General features: G+C 54.1%; 1 protein-coding gene across 2 annotated transcripts; it reads left to right on the top strand.

Annotated features, from left to right (window-relative positions):
* Nucleotides 1-844: 844 nt before the first annotated feature.
* On the top strand, nt 845-21,049 carry LOC116948422 (serine/threonine-protein kinase PAK 4). Of its 2 annotated transcripts, none has more exons than XM_032965082.2 (9): nt 845-952; nt 5,231-5,509; nt 12,834-13,577; nt 14,836-15,720; nt 16,482-16,615; nt 16,740-16,866; nt 17,506-17,631; nt 17,852-17,986; nt 18,361-21,049. In XM_032965082.2, the coding sequence occupies exons 2-9, from the start codon at nt 5,306-5,308 to the stop codon at nt 18,514-18,516; spliced, it is 2,511 nt and encodes an 836-aa protein (XP_032820973.1). In that variant the 5' UTR covers nt 845-952; nt 5,231-5,305; the 3' UTR covers nt 18,517-21,049. The 2 variants fall into 2 exon arrangements, with proteins under 2 accessions (XP_032820973.1, XP_075927621.1); XM_076071506.1 differs by lacking the exon at nt 845-952 and adding an exon at nt 975-1,140.
* Nucleotides 21,050-22,114: the final 1,065 nt, after the last annotated feature.

Raw genomic sequence — 22,114 nt, 5'->3', positions numbered from 1 at the left:
TTCTCCGTTGGCAGTGGTGGTGCACAAATAGGCGACGTTTCGGGCGATGGCCCTTCACAGCACAGAGATCAGAGACACTACCTCTTGATTCTACCTCTGGCGTCTGTGCTGTGAAGGGTCATTACCCGACACATCCATTACACTTCGTAAGGCCACAGTGCTGTTGACGAAAGTGAAGTTTAGCATTATACCGCACGAGTTTAAACGTGAGCGTGAGAATCGATGTCATGTTAATTAAACCTGAATCGATGGATCGTTAATCCCTGCAGCACGGGCTGAGGGGGGGATAAAGGGGGTGGGGTTACAGGGGATGAGGGAGGGGAGTAGGGGGGATGAGGGAAGGGATAGGTAGGGGGAGGGGTTGAGGGGATAAGGGAGTGTGGCAATGGGGGGTGAGGGGAGGGAGCGGGGGATAAGGTGGGGGAGGGGAGCGGGGGGTGTGGGGGGATCAGGGGGTGGGGATATGGGGGATGGACGGAGTAGGGGATAGGGTGGGGGGGAGCTACGGGGATGAGGCGGGGGGGTGGGGCTACGGGGGATGAGGCGGGGGGGTGGGGCTACGGGGGATGAGCCGGGGGGGTGGAGCTACGGGGAATGAGGCGGGGGGGTGGAGCTACGGGGAATGAGGCGGGGGGGTGGGGCTACGGGGGATGAGCCGGGGGGGTGGGGTTACGGGGAATGAGGCGGGGGGGGTGGGGCTACGGGGGATGAGCCGGGGGGGTGGAGCTACGGGGAATGAGGCGGGGGGGTGCAGCTACGGGGAATGAGGCGGGGGGGTGGGGCTACGGGGGATGAGGCGGGGGGGGTAGGTTGGGGGTGATGGGAGGAGGAGTAGCGCAGGAGATAAGGGCGGGGCTCCCCAGCCCGGAAGTGACGTCCCGGGCGAGGCCCCGGATGGTGGTGGAGGAGGCTCCGCGTGAGATGTCGGGCGCGCTGGAGTGAGAGCTGCGCGGTGAGTGACGCCGCCGCCGCCTTCTGCTCCTCGCCGCTCGCCCGTCAACCTCGCCGCCAACATCGGCACTCCTCATCCACACCACCTACTCCTCTTCTTTCTCCGCATCGACATCACCACCACCCCCCTCTCCCTGGTTGCCCCGGTGACGGGTTGGCTGCTGCTGCTGCTGCCGCCACATGATGATGGTGCTGGTGACGAGTGCAGTGGCGGTGGTGTTCATGGTGCTGTTGTTGATGGTAGTGCTGGTGAATGATTATGATGGTAGTGGTGGTTGCTAATGTTGGTGATGGGGAGCGATGGTGATAATGGTAGTGATGATTATAATAATGGTTGTGATTGCGGTCTGGATTGATGGTGGCGGTAGTGGGGATGTCTGTCATCTCTGATCCTTTACCGCGACTCTCGGCGTCTGTCCAGCCCTGCCTCAGCCTCTGTGTCTCAGCCTCTGTCTCCGTGTCTGTCTCCGTGTCTCTGTGTCTCTGTGTCTCAGCCTCTGTGTCTCCGTGTCTCTGCCTCTGTGTCTCAGCCTCTGTGTCTCAGCCTCTGTGTCTCAGCCTCTGTGTCTCCGTGTCTGTCTCCGTGTCTCTGTGTCTCAGCCTCTGTGTCTCAGCCTCTGTGTCTCCGTGTCTCTGCCTCTGTATCCGTGTCTCTGTGTCTCAGCCTCTGTGTCTCCGTGTCTGTCTCCGTGTCTCTGTGTCTCAGCCTCTGTGTCTCAGCCTCTGTGTCTCCGTGTCTCTGTCTCAGCCTCTGTGTCTCCGTGTCTCTGTCTCAGCCTCTGTGTCTCCGTGTTTCCGTGTCTGGGTTTCTGTGTCTGGGTTTCTGTGTCTCTGTGTCTCCGTGTCTCCGTGTCTCTGTGTCTCAGCCTCTGTGTCTCCGTGTCTCAGTGTCTCAGCCTGTGTCTCCGTGTCTCAGTGTCTCAGCCTCTGTGTCTCCGTGTTTCCGTGTCTGGGTTTCTGTGTCTGGGTCTCTGTGTCTCCGTGTCTCCGTGTCTCAGCCTCTGTGTCTCCGTGTCTCAGTGTCTCAGCCTCTGTGTCTCAGCCTCTGTGTCTCCGTGTCTCAGTGTCTCAGCCTCTGTGTCTCCGTGTTTCCGTGTCTGGGTTTCTGTCTCTGCGGGGATCCGGGACCGTTGCTCGGTCGCCCTAGCAACAGGCAGCTTTTACCTGCAGCCTCCTGCCCTTCCCTCCCCTGCCCTCCTGCCCCCACCCTCCCTGCCCTCCCTGCCCCCCACCCTCCTTGCCCCCACCCTCCCTGCCCCCCACCCTCCTTGCCCCCACCCTCCCTGCCCCCCCCTCCCTGCCCCCGCCTCCCCGCCCCCGCCTTCACTGCACAATCGCTGCATTCCCTTTTCAGCCGCTGCCCTTGCACGGCCCTCGCTGCCCTGTCTGTTCTCCGCTCTCTCCCCCTTCCCTCGCTGCCCTTCCCTCCCTCTGCCTTTGTCCTCCTTGCCGTATCCTCGCTGCCCACACACAGCCCAGCTCCGTCATTTCGTTCTCCCCGCCCTGCCCCTCTATCTCTCTGCCCCTTTGCTCGCCGTCCACTGCTGTCTTAACTTTCGTCACCATGCTGCCCTTCGCTGTCCCGCCCGTCCCCCTTAACCTGCTCTGCCCTCGCTGTCTTTGCCTGCCCATCTCTCGCTGCCCTCTGTGTGGATGTCCCCCCACCCCTCCTCCCCGCTCCCCAATATCCCGTACTCTTCCAACATTTTTTTTTATTGTGAATTGACATTCATTTTACGTCGTTCGCCGTGTCACTCGGCAGCAAATCTACAGCCGTGCTCTGCTGCTGCTGCTTTCTGCTGGCACACAGAGAGCCGAGAGAAGATCCATTGGCGAGTGTCGAGATTGACGATCGACATTCGCTTTACGACTGCGAATGACGCTGGCGGTTGCGGGATTAAGAGCAAATCGAGTGACAAGTTTTGTGGGGGGTTTTTTATCTACGTCGGTTCATGGCAAATTAAATGCGGTTAATGGCTTGGTTCATGCCATTGCGCGGTTGACTTATTGGCGTTGTCTGTTGGAATAAGTTGTGTTTGCCCCAGCAGTGTGGCTCATAGCATTGCATGGAGTGTCTAGGTGCACCGTGCCCCGTAGCATTGTCGATTAGAATTATCTTGGTCTCATGGCATATGTTTCCCATAGCATGCAACGTGTCCTATAGAATGGTGTGTGTGTGACATTGCATTGCATACGTCTCATAGCAGTGTATGTATTCCCTGTGTCTGCGTTAAAGCTTTCCACGTGTCTCATTGAATTGTCCGATAGAATTCTATATTTCTCATAGGGTTGTATGCCAATTCGCAATGTGTCTATGTCATCATTCCATGTTTCTCTCCTTTCGTTTCCTTTGTGTCTCGTATCATTCCGTGTGTCTCTTAGTCCCACGGCATTGCCGTGTGCGTGTGTGTGTCATATCGTCCCCTGCATGCCTCGTGACGAGGTCGAGAGGTGCCCTCCCTGTGCCTTGCTTCTTTGGTAACTTGGCCCTGCGTGGTGTCCGACAGGGACAGTTGCTGATTAATTGCTGCTCTTTGTTAAATGCTTAATTGCTGATGAACATCTTGGCCGCTGCAAGTGGACGCACTGTTGGGAGCAGAAATATTCATTAAGCAGTTTGCCTTACATCTCCCCCACCACCCCGGCAGGAGCCTCCTGAGAGACGGCTTTGAGGCTCGGCGAGGTTTCCGTAGCATAAACGAAGGGCGGTTTTTATTGTAATGAAAATGAGCATTGCTAAATTTTAGTGGCAACCCCTGTGCACTCCCAGGGTAATTAGGACGTTTCGTCTCGCGTGTGCGCTGGTGAAATTCTCTCAAGGCGGGAGAATTAAGACGCTTTCTCCCATTAGAACGTTCAGGGTGCGTGAAGTAAATCGCTTAGAAACCCATTATGAGACAAACATCCACACGCTTCGCTACTCCTGCAGGGAAAGTGCCTGCTCCGCTCTTCCTGCTGCGTGGCGCTTAATAGTTCTAATGAGTCAAGAGTGAAGGAAATTCAGAACGTGATTTATTTCCATAATATAGCGGGCCCGTGTTGTTATTAGGCCGCGCCAAAACTGCCGGCGGAGGTTTCTGGGTTTTTAGGGAGGACCGTTCCGTCCATTCAGTCTCATAATTCCAACTCGCGTCGTCCCACAGGAATTGTCGGCACGAGTGTCTTCTCTTTACTGCCAGAGCTTTGTTTTGCTCCCTTTTCTCTTTTACGAGAGAATCATTTGCTCGATGTGGACGGGGCCCCGAGCTGTTTACCGAAATATAGATTTGCTATAAAGGGGGATCCCACGGGTGTTTTAAACCTCCTGAACAGCGCCGGCGTGGTAGGCGTGTGTGCGTTTCGCGGTTAACAGGGCCGAGCCGCACCTCTGTGGCTGAGCGGAGATGGCAGGGGTGAAGGGCAAGTGCTCCCCCGTTGCCCCGCCACACGCCCTCCGGCAGGGCTGGGCAGGGGGCCGCTCCTCACAATGACTCAAAGTTTTATTTTAATTCTTAAACTTCTTTAAAAACAACAACACTGCTTCAAGAGGTAGCATACATACGTCAGATGCGCGGCTATGCTCGCAGCTGGCCGGAGCTTGTTTCTCCTGAGAAAAAGGTTTCGGGAGAATCTGGTTTAGTGGAAGTTGGTTCACCAGGAATTTTATGAGCTAAACCTATGACACATGGTTGTCGAAGCTGGTTCTGCGGGAACTGATTGTGTGGAAACGCGTTCTCAATGACACCTGGTTGTCGAAGCTAGTTCTATGGGAACTGATTGTGTGGAAACGCGTTCTCAATGACACCTGGTTGTCGAAGCTAGTTCTATGGGAACTGATTGTGTGGAAACGTGTTCTCAATGAGCTGGTTCTGTGGGAGTTAGTCCGACACGTTTATGAGATTCTGCTGTCGTTTGGCTTGCTGCAGAATCCACTTCTTGTAGGGAAGCAACAAGTTGTTTATGAGCTGATCCGGTGAGATTTAGTTATGTGGCAGGTGGTATTCAAATATATGGTTGTGCGAGAGTTGGTTTTGTACTGCCTGCTCAGCAAAGCCAAATTAGCATTTTAAGCGTTAAGATTTGCTTCCAACCTGGATGTCTCTCTCTACGCGTTCAGAAAATCCTTGATGATAAAAAGTCTCATTCCAGTCCACATTTTCCATCGTGAGGCCAAGTCGTCAGGTTTGTGGCGGCCCAGATTATCAGGGTAGAGGCCGTAGCAAGAGCGAGGGTGGGGGGGGGGGCCTTGCTTGTGGGAGCTGGCGTTGTGGTGACTCGTATACCGTCCCGTGTCGTGCAGTGGGCTCCCCTGGCTGGCGTAGGGGGCGGGTAAGCCGTCGGGGGCCATTGCCGCCACCCCTTCGCTGCCGTCACCATGTTCGGCAAGAAGAAGAAGCGGCTGGAGATCTCGGCGCCGTCCAACTTCGAGCACCGCTTCCACACAGACTTTGACAAGGAGGAGAGGAAGTTTACTGGGCTCCCGCCACAATGGCAGAGCCTGCTGGCCGACACAGCCAACCGGCCCAAGCCCGTGGTGGACCCCTCCTACATCACGCCCATCCAGCTGGCACCAATGAAGGCAAGCCCGTGCTGTATATGCCAAGCAACCACCATAACACTCACCCAGTGAAGGCTACCCAAGCTCTATGTACTCAACAACAACCACCACCACAACAGTCACACCCACAAATGCAATCCAGGCCTGTACATACAGCAACAATAAGCTATAAAAATGTCCAGGAGGCTCAACCACAACACATGGCGAGCTGGCCACCCACCTTCCCTATGTCGTGTTTTTGTTTTTTTGTTTGTTGTGGTTGCACCCGATTCAAGAGCCGAATGGCTCACATGGCTATACCAAAATAAACTGAGCTGATGTTACCCCTACTCATTTTTTTAAACCGCACCACACTTGCATGACGAGCCCTGCCCACGTAGTGAGAGGCCTCCGGCTTCCTGACAGCCCTGTTTGCTCCTCATATGCCCCGCAAATTGCCCGTATCATCAGCTGTTATGTTGCCGGGACAAAATATTGATTTCGCGAATGTATCGGGACACTGAAACCGCGACTGACCCGGCCAAACCCAGGAAGGTAAGTGGCTTAAAACACCAACCCCTACAATAACAATTACGCTTGTGAAGGCAAGCTTAGCCCGTGTACACACAACACCAGCATGAAGGCGCGCGTGCACCACGCAAGGCCATCCCGTGTGCACAACAACAAACGCAACAAAAAAACACTCCAATGCAAGTAATCGCAGCTGTTCAATTTGATTCGGTCTCTCTTGCGGTGGCGGTGTCTTATATGACCAGGTAAATGACATCAGTTGCAGGTTATGCAGCTGTCAGAAGTATTCGTCCTCAGAGCCTTATATATGCGAATAGACTACCGCGGGGCAGTAATGAATGGGCTGCCACCCTTATTCAACGTGGCGCCATTGTGACACTGCGATGTCTTCCCCCCCCCCCCGACTGTGCTATCCACAGAAGGTCATAGGGGGCAAACGCTTTGTTTGGTAAATATTACGTGTTCCGAGGGGTTTGCGGGTTGAACTCGCTGTTATGCGCAGCTGTACACAACCTGCCGTGTTTATCAGGAGTTTGAGATCGGGCCCCACTCTTAGGCTTGTCTCTGCTCGCTGGCCCAACTTTCGCAGCAGTGTTGGGCCTCGGAGGCAGCTTCGCAAACTCGCCTCACTTTAGTTTTGGGACAATCCGTGCGCCGGTGCTCGCGTCGCTGCCTATCCATGCCCGGTGTTATTTACGTATTGATTAATGAGCAAGTAATCATGTTTTTAAAGAATTCATTAGTGCCCTGGCAGGCTGCCCAGACGCAACGCCTCCCACCGGGCGGCGTGGGGAAGTTGTCGTTGAGTGGTGGCACGCGTGCCGGAATGCGGGCGCAACACCTGTTGGCACGCCGTGGGAGGTGGGGCGGGTGGGCTGGCGACCAAGCAGCAGCACGCGGTGGCGCTTGGGGGTCTGCTTGGGACCGGCGCGCAGACAGCTGCGCCCGTCCCCCTCGGGGGAGTTGGGTGGGGGGGGGGGTAGACGCTTGTGCTCCCAAGCCGTGAGTCCGATTGGCGTCGCGGGCTTCGAGTTACACGGGGTAATTGAGCGCCCTTCCTGGAATTATAGAACAGCGGCTGCCGAGGCGTTAATTGGGCAATTTTGTCTCCTATCAGAATTGAACAATGTGGATTTTTAGTATGGAACACGGCGTGATTTTTAAAGCGTTTGTGCAGTGCGAGCGTGCTTTTAAGTGCATCGTTTGTGCCGTCGATGCTGCGTCCGCTTTGCGTACGACGATGCGTTTTCTTGGTTGCCGGTCGTGTTACGCTCGGCTATTTAATCTCTCTTTCAAGCTCGCGCCGTGCCAGTTTGAAACTCGTATGCAGACACAATGGTCCAGCGTGCTTAACAACGACTGAGAAAGAGAAAAGAAAAAAACCCTGCTCTCATTCTGTCTCCCGCGCTGCCTCAAGTCGCCGCTCCCAAACAACAGTGGGGCTCTTGTGTGAGGGTGCCCGTGATGGAGGCGCCTCTCACGCCCACCAGTGTCCTTCCTTCTCCTCTTCCGAGCTCCCTCCCACGTTTTCACAAGGAGCCTAAACTTGGCATAAATAATGGGCGACAGGGCCACGGCCCCTGAGCGAACATCAAAGGGACCTTTTGAACCGTTTACTCTGCAACGCTGCAGTGGGGCTCTTTGTGTGCCCAGCGAGGCGCGGCGCCGTCTTGAGACCTTCGCAAGGGGCCACGCGAGGCGCTGGTTACCGCGCTTGTTACCTCCCGGCACGGCAGTGGTGCCTCTCGCCCCTTCCCCCCCTGAGGCTTAGTACATTTGTGCCGTCTTTAGAGGTCTCCTTCAATATGCATCTTGACAAGGCGGTGTTTGCAAAATTAAATACGCACCATTGGCGTGCGTTTCGCGTGCGAGTGATGCGTCCAGCACCTTGGCTGCTTTGTCCATTTTTAGAATTGCATGGCAGTGATTTATTTGTGGCTTCCAGAATTGTAGGGTAAGGATTTTATTTGCAGAGTGTGCACAGCGGCCTCGGCACGAGTAGTGCGTACGGGCCCGCCCCTTGGCACCCGAGAGGGGCCTGGCCTCTGCTCTGCTGAGGCTTCTCATCGTTCGTGAAGACGGGGGATGCGCAATCGGTCGGTCTTCCTGACGTGGCTTAACTGTGAGCGCGGATGCCACGGAGACGTGCTTGCCTCCTGGAATGTCGTTGCGATTGATTTATCTTTTTTGTGCAAAGTAATTGTCAGCACTTATCGATTTGCGTGCCAGCACGTCCGGTGCGTGTGGAGGAGCTCTTGAAGCTCGGCGAGCTGCCCTTCAAATGGCCGCAGCCTCGATCGTGGAATTTCCAACCCTCGTGTGGCTGAGGGGCGTGCACTTGTCAGAGCTGCGGTGTTTATAAGCGTAATTAAAATGTACTTATTTTTGCATTGCGCTGAGCGCCGGTAATCTCCCTATGTTAGTGTTAAAGTTTTTTTTCCTTTCTAAAGTAAACAGCCTTTGGATAAGGAGCTGCTGCAGTGGCTGTTGAGCTGAGTGAGTCGTGCGTGCACGCTTGGGTGGGCATTGTTTTGTGCCCTTTGCCCATGTCTGCTGGCAGCAGTGGATGCGGTCTTGCACTGTTGCCGAGCAGTTAGAGAAACGCAGAGATCTCTGTGATGCGCTTTTGCCCGCAAGCCAACTGCTTGCTGGTATCTCTCACTCCATGCCCTGCACATGCTGATGGTGTATGGGAAAACTCGACTGCTGTGAAAAATACCACTGCTGCAAAGCTAAGCTAGTTTTTTTGGTCTTACGGGGCTCGGTCATGGACTCAACTTAACCATGTGCAAGGAAATAAGGGAATGGACAGGGTTAGGTTTGAGATAAGGTTAGGACTACTGGTTGGCTGGAACACCTTTTACTGCCACCCTGAAAAATAGTTCAGCGCTGTGTTGGCCTCACACATGCGCTCCTCATAGTGGCCGGACCTCATGGAACGTGTGTGTACATTGCTCGGTCCGAGCAGAGAATTGCTCAACGGGGTCCTTGTGGCCGGTGCCATAAAACAGTTTGAGGGAAAGTTACCCCTAATCCACTCTGGCGCTGACAAAAGTCCATTCGCAGTGTTTTCCTGTGCAATTGAGCTTGGGGCAGCACTATGATGGGAGGGTGACTATTTCTGAAGGAGAACAACTGACTTTCCCACAGTGTGGTGACGAATGGCCCTCTGATCAATTTCGATTGTAAATTGTCTTATGCAACCGAGCGCCGTACTCCATGGCAACGGTGCTAATGCTGGTCCCCCCATGTCGCTGGCTGCGCATGAATAGTTCTTATTTCACGCAAGCCGTTATTTCTCGTGCGCGCTGTTGCTGCTTTACTGCCGCGATGGTGCGGTCCATTCCTCGCCGTCCCCTTCGTAACGACCCGTTTCGTTGTAAGTTTGAGACACAGCCCCAGCCGCCCTACCTCAGTTTGTCCGTGTTACCAGTGACACGCGATTTAAGAAAACGAGTCTTTTCGAGCTATTCTCTCTTAAGTGACCCATTTTATATATATATACACACACACGTATAAACCAGTGAGGCATAGGCAGGGAGGACGGCTACAGTGCCATGATATACAGTGAGGCGGTATGCTGGAATGTGTGAGATTTTCCCGGCAGCCCCAGCTCAGGCATGTGGCGCTGACCCCCCTCAGCTGTTGGCGCAGCACAGATGACCCAGAGGTGGCCCTCGTATTGCGAGGCCCGGGGAAGACGTGCCTCGCTCATCGGGGCGCATGTGCCTCCGCTTGCTCCGCAGCGTGAGGCGACGTGGGCGGGCGGCAATGAGTTTAACAAGAGCCCATTACGTTGGCAGAGGGAGGGTAATAACAGCTTACGACTTTTCAGCATAATTTAACACCGATGCCAGCGGGCTGCACACACGACCATTACAGTAACACGTGTGCGTGTAGTAATGCAGAAGGGTCGCACATGAGAAAGGTTTAGAGGTTACGTGTTTGGAATGTAAGCCTCCTGATAGTGATTATCAGCTGTCCTGTGAAATGCACGTGTGCGTAGTTTCCCCTCCTTTGAGTCATGGATTTGTGGGGAGAACACAACGCAGCGTCAAGCCAGGCCTTTCTCCACCCCGTATTGAGGTTTTTTTTTTGTTCTGCTCCGTTCTCCCTTTGACAACACAAAGGGAAAGTGACTGTGGCTGAAGGACCCACACGCACTCCCGTCTGCCAGGAGCTTCAGTTATTGGGAAACCACAGCGTATAGCATTCACACACTATCACTGCCCTCGCCGCACACCCCCCTCCCCCTTCACCCAAGATGAGACGCATGCAGCAGAGGGGAGGCTGAAGAGGGACGGAGGGGGGAAAAACCCAGAGCGTTTTCCCAGAACTGCGAAACTGCGAATACTCGGTAAGCGGTTTGCGATGTAACAATTATGTTGCCATCCGATGCGGCGAGATGATGGCGCTGCAACGGGACTGGCACAGGACGGGCTTAGCGGGCCCCACGGATCTCGCTGGAGCCGTGCTCGTCTCCCTCTGTCTCCGGTCATTGCCTGTCATCGCCGCGCGCAGTCACGAGCAAGCGTGTTCCCCTTGCGCGTGATGGCACTCGACGGTTGCGCCATTCTCAATACCAGCTTTTGATTGAAGCGATCAGATCACTTCGGCAGGTATCCCTTGCGGAAAGTGATTCGTCGCCATCGGCCCTCACGTGGTTCTAATAACGGTCGCTGATTAACTGGCCATCCACCATGCACTGCAAAAGACCGTTACTAGATATCAAACGGTTACATCGTTTGTAGAGCAGGGATCTGGTGAGATCTTCGCTCTTAAAGGAAGATGAAATACAAAGAGTAAACTCTTGTTTCACAGATTATGAACCATTGGCTTTCCTGAGTTGTCCAACACAAATCTGAATATTAATGACTAAAAAAATACTTTTAATTGACTTCAGAGGCACACTGTAGCACATCTGCGCAGCTCGACTGCTGTACCTTTTAATGCGTCACTGCAGTAATATTACGAGGTTGAGCTACAGCACTCACCTGATGTGAACGTTAAAGTATTTTATTCTCATTCATAAAGCTTGTAATTCATGATTGAAAATCATAGCTACAAGATCAGAGCCGCTATGCGCCCTCAAAACAGCAACAGCTGTGGTGGATGTACCACATCTTCCGATTAACACGGTTGGCTATGTACGGTGCGAAAGAAGTTCAACAGATGTACATAATGGAGTTTTTTTTAGGGGGATCCCTTAAAATTTTAATCAATTTGGAGGGGTGGGTTGGGGAAAGAGATTTAAACATCATGCTCCCAAGACTCGGACTGGTCGGCACATAAAGCAGTGCTGACTTGTAGTTGGCTGTATCTCCACTCTGCGCCGAAATGTCCCTCACCACAGTGTCCCAGTTTTGTATCGGGTTGTACAGCTACTCCTCGAGTATTGCCTTGTGTCTTCCAGAAAGGGCCTTGCGATGTGCGGTGCTTTCAGTGTTGATTTTGTACATAAATTTTACGTTGCTTTTAGAATGCAAATACATCCAGAATATACATTTTATATTCCACGTAAATAACATTACGTGTTGTGTGAATTGGCTAGATTAGTTGTTCTTGGAAGTAATGGGGCTTTTTGTTTTGAAGGAATTATTATTCTGGAGCACTTCCGCCCCCCTTCCCCCATACCTGATAGCCCAGTATTTGAAGGAGGACACAGTGTATCTGTTATTATGCTGCATCTTCCTTTTAAGAGAATCGCCATCTGCCAAACGAACGCGTAATAACGCCCAGTGGATATAGAACACATGCGGGCACCGGCAGGCAGGGCGCATGTCAGCCGATGGTGGGGCTGGGCTGAGCGCCGGCTAAACGGGGTTGGTGCCACGTCGGTCTGATTGTCTGGGCGAGTGCCAGCCCGGGGAGCTTCACCACGGTGCCATCTGTCAGCGCGGAAAGCGGCAGAAGCGTGCGCCGGGCACCGTAACGATGGTCTCACCAGTGGCAGCTTGAATTATCGCTTGCGGCTCAGTGGTTTGTCATAACACCCTGCGGGTTTGGTCTGCTTCCAGTTGGAAATTGCTTTTGTGTGTGCCGTGATAACAGGAAGATGCAAGATTAAGAACAGTGAAAGCAGAGTCGTTTATCCGGGGAAGGCTCAGAGTCTCAGAACTCTGTCAGAAAGGTCCTGCTTTAGAATGTTTCGCCAGTGTTATTTTAAAGAGTGTCTTGCATGTGGAAAAAAATGGTATTCTGTGGAAACTCCACACGTCGGAGGAATTACATTCAAATAGCCACACAGATGAAATCAGGAATATATTCTCTGTACAGCCAACTGCGTGCCACCTCGCAGCCCATTGGCTTTCTGAGTTTCACAGATCTGTGCGATCCACCAACCCTTGTCTCCAAAGTGCTGGATCACAGTGTTGAGTCACCGCTGTGTAGATACGTGCCGAGGCATTGTGTTCAGAGTTGTTCGAATACCAAGCTATAATAATGAGTAAAATAGCACTAATGTGATGTTTCGGTGTCCCCATGTCACTGCAGTGACGTTTTAAAAAAGTATGGCAGGTGCGCCGCAATGACATCACTAAAGCTCATCTAAAAGTTTCCGTAAAGCTATTTTCTCATGAATGAAGCTTCAAACTTGTGTCAGATAGGCGCGGACCCAAAGCATGAATTTGTGATCTACAAGATAATAGCTGCTTGCTTTATTGCATTGCAGCTTTCTTTAAGTGGATGTTCCAAATAACTGTCTTCACTGCCTTGTCTTGCGTGGTACCGTACTAATGGGTGTCTTGAACTTTGTGATTAGTAATGTCAGGATGACGTTCACCAGAGTTAACGTCGCGCAGCCTCAAATGCCTCCGTCTCTGCTCCTTCCCTGCAGCCCATCGTGAGGGGCAGCAGCAAACCCAGGGCAGAGAGCGCCATCAACGGGCTGCTCTCGGAGTTCCGCAACATCTCAGTGTCGCGCTCAAACTCCCTGCGCAAGGAGAGCCCTCCGTACGCGCGCCGTGATTCGGGGAAGCAGCGTCCGAGCGTCATCGAGGAGGACGGACAGGCCGACCAGCCTGACGGTGACGAGGAGGCCGGGGGGCGGCACCTCACGCCGGCTCGCGAGCCCCACCGTGCCGACTACGAGTACAGGGAGTGGCCCGGTGGCGGCAAGTCCTACCAACACGGCTACGACGACCGCGACCACAACAGCAACCGGCACCCGCCCCCCTCTCGCCAAGCCCCTCCACTCCAGCAGCAGCACCGCCAGAATGGGCAGCAGCAGGAGCCGTACAAGTGGCACTTTCATCAGGCAGAGCAGGGCCGGCCGCCACCCCCCGAGTACGGCGCATATGCCGATGTCAGGAAGGTGTCGTACCGCCCGGCGGAGCTGCCCGGCAAACACGCGGCCTACCGGGACCGGGACCATGGCGACGCGGCCGACAGGAGGCCCAAGTCGTCCTTCGTGAGCCCGACGACGCTGGCCGAGCGTAAGGAACGGCCCAAGTCCGGGCCCAGCCTGCGCGAGGGGGACAGCCCCAGCATGGGCAGCCGCTCTGACGCCCCGGCACCCTCGCCGCCCCAGTACAAGTCCAACAGCTACCCGAGGCAGGGCCCTGTGGCAGCTGCGGGAAAGGTAGGGGCTGTCCCCTCTTGCGCATGCACCTCTCCGGTCGTGACCCCACTAGTTCTCTACTGACGGGGTCACTCCAGCGGCATGGTTATCTGTGGTTCCACCGCGAGGAAGCTTGCTCATGCAACCGTGGCGGTTTGTAGGCATATCTTTAACCTTTATTCGTGTCTGTTTTTATCGACACTTATCTGCAAAGCAGCTCTTGGGTTACAGGTGAGTCGAAAAGCAATACTTGTAATCGTATAAAGTGTTTAGTTTTATGTAGTGTCGTCATTCAAGCAAGTTTCATCTCGCAATCTGAGGAACCACAGACATGCTGGAGAGCAGCAGCCAGGAAGTGAGCCGGCAGTATTAACAATTGCACAAGCTCTGGGGTCCTATGTATGTTCAGATGTTTCAATTTAACTAATGAGTGTCTGTATATGCCTTTATACAAAATGATGAACTTTGTGTGTAATATGCATGCATTTTGTGGTTATTAATGCCTTGCAACTTAAGTTGAAAGCATGTATACTTTAGTGATGTCCATCCATCTGTTTATAACAGAGGGGAGGGCGCGATATCTCTTGGCCAGATGATACAATATAAACCACCATGCAGTATGAAGTTGTGTTGGTATCAGAGACTTGCTGTTTTGAAAACCAGCCCATTTGATCAAGAGGGTTTCCCAAAACTTGGACCACAAACCAGAGCAAACGTTACAAATTGGAAATGTGTTTTACCCAGACAGCTGCACATCTGCCACCTCCAGCAATGAAAAATGATAGAGGAGTTGTTAGTCAGTAAGGACTTATCCCTTGCTTTTTATTCGACGCGAGTGCGGCGATGGCATAGCCATCAATCGAGGGTCGAATTCGAACCGCGTTGTGTGATCGGCATCGCGCTCGCTGAAGGTGAATGCCTTCAGGGAAGTCGTGTACTGTATACGCAACTGCGCACAATTATGTGAGTCACTTATAACTGCTTTGCCATTACTTATTGCCAATTATGGACTCAGACTAATGTCCTGTCATCTCATAGAGTCCCTGGCAAATAATAATATGCTACACAGTGGCAGTGGGGGGCGCAAAATACCGATTTATTACTAATAAACCCTAATGATCCGATCGAAATTCCAAATTCCTCATTTCGATCGGATCATTGGGGGGGCACGTGCCACACCCCCCCCCCCCCATTCGCACACGTATTCTTACCAAACTTGTTTTTCTATAGGTTTGGCAAAAAGAGGAATTGGGGGTCATGCGAGAATGTGTTCCCACAGGCCCGACCAGGGGACATGGGTCCAGGTAAGTACTCGCCGGGTCCATCCAGCCATCCGCCGGCGCCCTACCCAAAACCGGCAACGTCGCGTCCGCCGCCCCCCCAGCACCCAGTCCCCCACGCGACCCCGCGGTCTCAACAGCACCAGCAGCACCAGCAGCAGCACCAGCAGCAGCAGCAGGCTCCCATCGCCGGCTACGGGCAGCACGTGAGCCCGCGCACGCACGCCTCCGTGGAGCTGCCCCGTCAGCGGCCGCCCCAGCCGCCCTACCCCCAGCAGCCCACGGCCTCCCCGGGCCAGCACGCTCGAGCCGGTGCCCTTCCGCAACCGTACAAGCCGCCGCCGCTACCGCCACAACCGCCGCAGCACGGCGGCCCCCCTCCGTACTACGGAGCCCCACCGCCGCCGCCGCCGCACCAGCACCAGCAGCAGCAGCAGCATACCTACACTGCGGCAGGCGCACAGCTGGTGGGGCCTGCGGCGCAGCACGCCCTGCCACATCCGCAACACGGCGCTCACCCTTCGCCTCACTACACAGGGCCTCCCCCTGGTGGTAAACCGGCTCCACCTGTGGTGCACAAGACGACTCCCAGCCACCAACTGGCCCCGCAGCAACAGCAGCCTCCGCATCACCATCATCACCACCAGCAGCAGCAACAGCAGCAGCGCGAGCCCCCGCGCATCTCGCACGAGCAGTTCCGCGCGGCGCTGCAACAGGTGGTGGACCCCGGCGACCCGAGCGAGTACCTGGAGAACTTCATAAAGATCGGCGAGGGCTCCACGGGCGTCGTGTGCCTCGCCGTGGACCGGCGCTCGGGCCGCCAGGTGGCCGTCAAGAAGATGCACCTGCGCAAGCAGCAGCGCAGGGAGCTGCTCTTCAACGAGGTGAGGCGCACAGCACCGGCGTTCACGGTGCGGGTCTCATTCTATTCTCTCAGTCTTCCAAAGAGCGTGAAGTGGCAAGGTGGACGGGTTGGAATTCTTCAGGGCCGCATACACTCGGGTTGCCGTCACATACACTTGCACGATATGAAGATCGTCGTGATGTCAGGCTTCCATTACCCTGTAATTGTGTTTAGCGTTTTCCTGTAAAGTTTTAGTCTTATTAAGCTTACCGTGAGGCTCCTAATAAATGCCACTTTTCAACCAATAACACACGTGCTGTCATTTGCACAGGGAATAATATAATTAACCACTACGATAGTGTAGGCTGCGTATAATTTCTGAAAAGGGATAACAAGCACGTTTAATGGGTACTATAACTATTTAGAACTCAACTACTGTGTTATATTATATTCTAAGTCACGCAGAAGGGAAACAATTAACTAAATAAAAAAGATGTATTATTTCATTGTTTCTCTTCTACGTGACTTTACCGAAAGAACCAAGAATATGAATCCCTGCAGTTACGAAAGCTTTAAATCAAAATGTACTGTTATTCTTAAAATATTATGCGAGGAAATGAAACACAACTCGATGAGTGACGCTAATCACAATGATATTTTGCCAAATGGACAACATTACTATCAAAGGCCTTGTATCGTACATATATCACGGTGTAACCATATCCACGGCACCCCGAGTGTGGCCTAGGAGGAGGCTGAATGCTCGCGTTAGTGTAACGCGAGTCTGCGCGTGTACATCAGGTGGTGATCATGCGCGAGTACCACCACGAGAACGTCGTGGACATGTACAACAGCTACCTCGTCGCCGACGAGCTCTGGGTTGTCATGGAGTTCCTGGAGGGCGGCGCGCTCACCGACATCGTCACACACACCAGGTGCATGGCCCCACGCGCACACGCCGGGCGCATGGCCCCAGGCGATTTGGAGGCTGTCCGTTAAAACCCTCGTGCCGTCGTACGCACCCTGACCCCCGCCGGTACGTCGTGCGATGGATGCCAGGATGAACGAGGAGCAGATCGCGACGGTGTGCGTGTCGGTGCTGCGGGCGCTGGCCTACCTGCACGGCCAGGGCGTCATCCACCGCGACATCAAGAGCGACTCCATCTTGCTCACGGCCGACGGAAGGGTACGCGCACTCTTCCCTGCGTGCACCCGCTCTGATGCACGGGGATCATTGGGGGCCGCGACTTCACTCCTTTGTTGACAGGTCTCTTCACTAAATCTTGGGGAATTGATAGGATGACTGTTTCTAACCACAGGCTACTGCTCTCGACCATGATGAGGCTTTGTACCTGCATGGTACGGGAACACCAACTGGTGTACTTTGGGCACGTGGTTCCTCGCTTCCCCTTGCTTGACCGTGCCCACTGGGTTCTCTGAGCTAGAGGACCACGTGGATGGAGGAGGAGGCCGAGAAGGCGGCCCACAGCCTCCTGGCTGCATCAGATCGACCGTTTCTGTCGAAAACTTGGGAACAGGAAGGGGGGCTCGTTTTGACGGCTTTGCCAGGAGGAGGGACTCTTAGAGGCTGGCGCCAAAGGGTGAATGCTGCGTGACCCTGTCACGGCGTGCGGTATCACACTTGACAGTCACACACGTCTCGTCATTTTACTGCATTTCCCACGTTCACGCTGTGCTCCGTCAAGTGTGCAGCTGGTGTTGGAGGCAACTGTAGAGAAATGCGTGCCCCGTAGTGTTTGGGGGCCGACCTCCTGTCAGCTCCGTGAGTGCAGTCGAGTGCCACCGCCTCTCTTCTGCTCCCCAGATCAAGCTCTCGGACTTCGGGTTCTGCGCTCAAGTTTCCAAGGAGGTGACACGGCGGAAGTCACTGGTGGGAACCCCGTACTGGATGGCGCCAGAGGTCATCTCCCGGTTGCCCTACGGACCCGAGGTGACCAACCCCCCCACACCTCCTGCGAAGCGACGTGCTTTAGTCTAGTAGACTCTGTGCGCACATGGTCTTGACGAAGTCTGCAGACTTGACAAGCGTCCGCGGAGTGTATTGTTTGGTGGCAGCGGTTGTATTTGTGGATGGCGGAGGTGGCCTTTGTAGTTCAAAGCAGTGTTTTTTTTTAATGCGTGGCGTGTGACCGGGCGGTGCGACGGGATAGGTGGATGTCTGGTCGCTGGGCATCATGGTGATCGAGATGGTTGACGGGGAGCCACCGTACTTCAACGAGCCGCCACTGCAGGCCATGCGCAGGATCCGCGACAACGTCCCTCCCAAGATGAAGAACATCCAGAAGGTGGGTAGATGCGCCGCCAAACCAGCTGCACGGCTGTCTTTAGTGCTCGCAAACCACCGGCAACGTTCTCTGCCGTTTTCCTACTATGCCTGTTCAGCACTGTCCCAATCCATATCGAACTGGATTACGATGTAATGAAAGTTGTTAGGCCTATACCGTTGGCGTGAACGACCGTCGGTGTTTTGATGCGAGTGTCGATTTGTGTTAAAAGGAACGTGGATAAGCCTTTCCTCCATTAAAGTTAGAGAGAATTTCCTAGAAACAGATTTTTCAAAAATAGAACTTACACCTACTGATGTATAACAATGAAAGTTGCACTACGAATGATGTGAAGGAGTGGTGGCTAACAGTGGGGGGGCGTGTGTGTCGACCAGGCATCACCGCTGCTCAGGGGCTTCCTGGACCAGATGCTGGTGCGGGACCCGGCGCTCAGGGCCACGGCGCTGGAGCTGCTGCAGCACCCGTTCCTGCAGAACGCGGGGCCGCCCGCCTGCATCGTACCGCTCATGCGGCAGCACCGCGGCCGATAGCCGGCCCCTCGCCCGTCCGATTGCCGCCGCCAACCCGCTCCGCCACCCCGCTCCGCCACAAGGTGCCACGATGAGGGCTTTACGCAAGACGCACTCTCGCCCCGAGCACGACGCGACCCTCGACCCTATCCGCACCGCCCCGCGATTCCTCCCGCGGCACGGGAATGTTTGTCGCGGCATAGTCATGGCGAAACGGCCGAGCGAAGCGCTGGGGGCTGCCCTATGCCGGCGACTGGCCCTGTGGCGCTGCGGCGCCGGAGTCATTCTCTGCTGCGTGTGATACTTGAAAGCCTGAGGTGTGGGGGGACCCGGCTCTCGCACGGAGCAAGGTAAACTCTGCAGAGTTTAAAATCACACCTGAAACGGACGTCTTGGTGGTCGCCGAAGGCTGGAGCGTGGTCGGCGCTTGGCAATTGAAGAAAGATAATTAGCAGTGCTCGACATTTCTACACGTCTTATAACGATGCCAGCCTTGGTCTCCTCCGAGCATTTTTTTTTAATTGACATCTCATACTTTACATATCATGTGCTAAAAATACTGTATGGTGCACACTGGGAAAGATAGGTCTTATTCATTTTATACATATCCGCACATTTCTCAAGACACTAATGTTTGTTTTTGTAAAGTGAATCACTACGCTGGGAGTGCCGCGCCCAGGGGACGGGGGGAGGAAGCGCGGGCAAATTATCCGGAGCCGATGGCGGCTGTCGCGGTCGGCTCCATCCGAGGCCGTGGATCGTGATAGAACGCCGTGCGTCGTCATCGTCGTCACCTCTCCGCTGGCCGGGGGGTTGGAACTTGCCAAGCCCAGGTGTTCACATCAACTCGCTGTTTTCCCCCTTGAGGATTCTTCTTATAGTATTACCCGTCAAGTTTTTTTTAGTTTGTTATTTTTTTGTATTTATCAAGTATTGTAGGTGGAAAGGCCCTAGGCATTGTAATTTATAGTGGAGTGGGAGCAGGTGGCAGGGTTGGCTGCTGCCTGCGCACCCACTCTCGTCGAGTCTGGTTCTGTTCTTGGTTTCCCCGGTCCCAACAGGCAGCGGTGCCCCACCTGGCACTCATCTCGGGGTTAGCCCCAGCCCGCTGCTCAACCCAATGGGAGCGGATGCGTCTGTCCGAGCCGCGGGTCATTGCGAGTGGCCCAACACACAAGCAATATCAGCAGGGCCTCTCTCACGCCTAGTCGCGGCCCGGTTTGGAGGAGCCTGCTTTGCTGAGACGGGGGTTCTGGCCAGTGTTTTTAGGGGCCGGTGGCCAAAATTGGACATTGGCATCGATGCTCCCAGTGTTCCACGCCATGCACGTGTCCCACGTTGCCGGCTGCTCGGCGCCGAGGTTCGTACACGACGGACGGCCCCGCTGGCGTCGGCCGCGATGGGGTGGGCCCCGCTGGCGCCAGTCGGCTGGTGCCTCCCTGCCGCAGGGTGGCCCGTCACTCACCTCGATGTCGTCCAACGACCGGGCCCGCACACTGCGAATGCAACTACTGAGCTGTGAGCGGAGAATAATAAAAACACTGAAGTCTTGTTTTTGCAGCTAATAATAGATGTAAAAAAATGTTTAAGAAAAAATATGCTTGTATATTGTAGATTTTCCAAATATATACTTGTATATTGTAGATTTTTGTAAGGAGGCTCGGTTTTGTTTCTCCGCTGTATGAAGGGTCTCGTTAGCCCGCGAGGGGTCGTCATGGTTACACGACGACCTGCGTACATGCTGTGTAGTTTATTCGCGGCGCTGTGCAAGGGAGAACCTGGAAGCGTTGCACGGTTTTCTCCGCGTTCACGATTCGCGGAGTGTGAGGCCTGATCCCAGCAGAGGACACAGTGCTGTGTGGCGGCGCAGCGGTCCCTGCGCTGCACCACCAACCCAGCCACCCAAGTTGAATTCCCAGCCAAGGTCAACAGTGGTCATCGGTGACGTGTATTATGAACAGATCCTGTACGTTCTCAGCCTTAAACGAATACCTGGCGCGGTGTTTAATCACACGGCCCCTTTGCCGTCATCGCGACGATAAAGCCACACCCCAGCTTTAGCAGATGGCACTGTGTCCATTGCCGTGCCCATGCCTCGTCCGTACTGTTTATATAGAACTCGTGCACTGGGTACGACTTGCTTGCCGTTAGGGGCACGCGTCTTCGGGTAATGGAGTGATGGTTATGAAGTTCATGATGACGGTGATGACGTGAAGTATCCTGTTAAGGGGTGGGCAGTGTCCCGTGTGGACCCCAGCAACTCTCTCTGCCCTTACATCGTGAATTCTGACGGTTTTCTCGGATGCCAACTGAATCCACGACTGGCGCCCTCCTACACCTGTCATGGCTGGAGTCAACCTGGATTGGCCCGAGCACCCACAGACGGGGTTTCCTTTTGTCCAGGCACCTGCAGGCGAAGGTCATCCGCTTGGCTGTCGATAAAGCTCGGTCATATCTTGCATTGGCTCGCACGTGGGACTTTTAAAAAATGGGAATTACCGTTAAAACTTTTTAAGTTTTTGTAAAGTAAAAAAAATCCCGTGTCCTCAAACAAGCTGTGGGAGTTCTTTGTCTTTGCAGTCACCACAGGCCATGTGAAAGTGTCTGACCCTGTGCGTTCCGTCAATTCTTCAACAAACGTACGCCTCGTCTATGACGCAAACAATCCAGGCAGCAGGTTCACTTGCTGCCGTTGCAGTGTCCCGCCACCATGCCATGCGCAGCTCGTGGGACTCCGGCTCATCTAAGAGTTGGTTGCACGAGAAGCGAGGCTGCCCAGGGCTCCAGCAGGCGATGGAGACCACTGCCCGTGCCTGGAACAGGTAAAAGATAGCGACAGCCTGGCCGCACCGACATCTCTCGTCACTGATGTGACTCCCCCCCCCCCCCCACCCTTCCGCTCGCTCTCACGGCCCCATGTGACGGAGAATGACCCCAGTGGTGGCTCCCTACTTAGCAAGAGGTTGCAGCACCACGTGGACGATTAATTCAACCTGTAATGTGCTGTCGCACAATATCTGCTTGAAGAAACGACTCGGCATTGAAGAACCACGAGAAGCGGGAAAACGTGGTGACCCAGTGCCAACAATTACCGAAATTCTGCAGCCCTCAAAGGTATTACTGGCTATTTAATGGCGGTTTACCACCCAGGTTGGGGGGAAACACTATCCCATATGGATGCAACAAGTGGAGTCCATATTTTTTACTGTATCGCCGTCTGACGAGCCAGGGTATGACACCTCGATGCCCAGGGGGAACGGAGTTTAACGTGTGCGCGATCCACAAACCCTCCACAGTGCGAGATTACTGTTGTGTAAGTGAACAAAAAACCAGTGTGTATGTGAGAGATCGCGCTGAAGGGTGTGCATGGCTATTAACCACACCACTGTTTAGAAGGTTTTAAAATTACGAACAAGCTTGCATTGTTTGACAAGCGGAAGAATAAATGTTCTCATGCCATGCGCTAAAGTAAAACTATGCCAGAGAATATACATTACCTAAAGTTGGAACTATTTGGCGATGTCTCCAGACAAAATTAGAGAAGTTAGTTTGGTTTCATACAAATGGAAACGATTGCCAATGTGCTAAATATTTTAAACATTTTAAACTTTTATTATTT

The sequence above is a fragment of the Petromyzon marinus genome, chromosome 33, assembly GCF_048934315.1.
Source record: "Petromyzon marinus isolate PM22_M1 ecotype Great Lakes invasive population chromosome 33, UKy_Petmar_22M1.pri1.0, whole genome shotgun sequence".
In the NCBI taxonomy this organism is placed as follows: Eukaryota; Metazoa; Chordata; class Hyperoartia; order Petromyzontiformes; family Petromyzontidae; genus Petromyzon; species Petromyzon marinus.
This window is presented reverse-complemented; position numbering and strand designations above follow the sequence as displayed.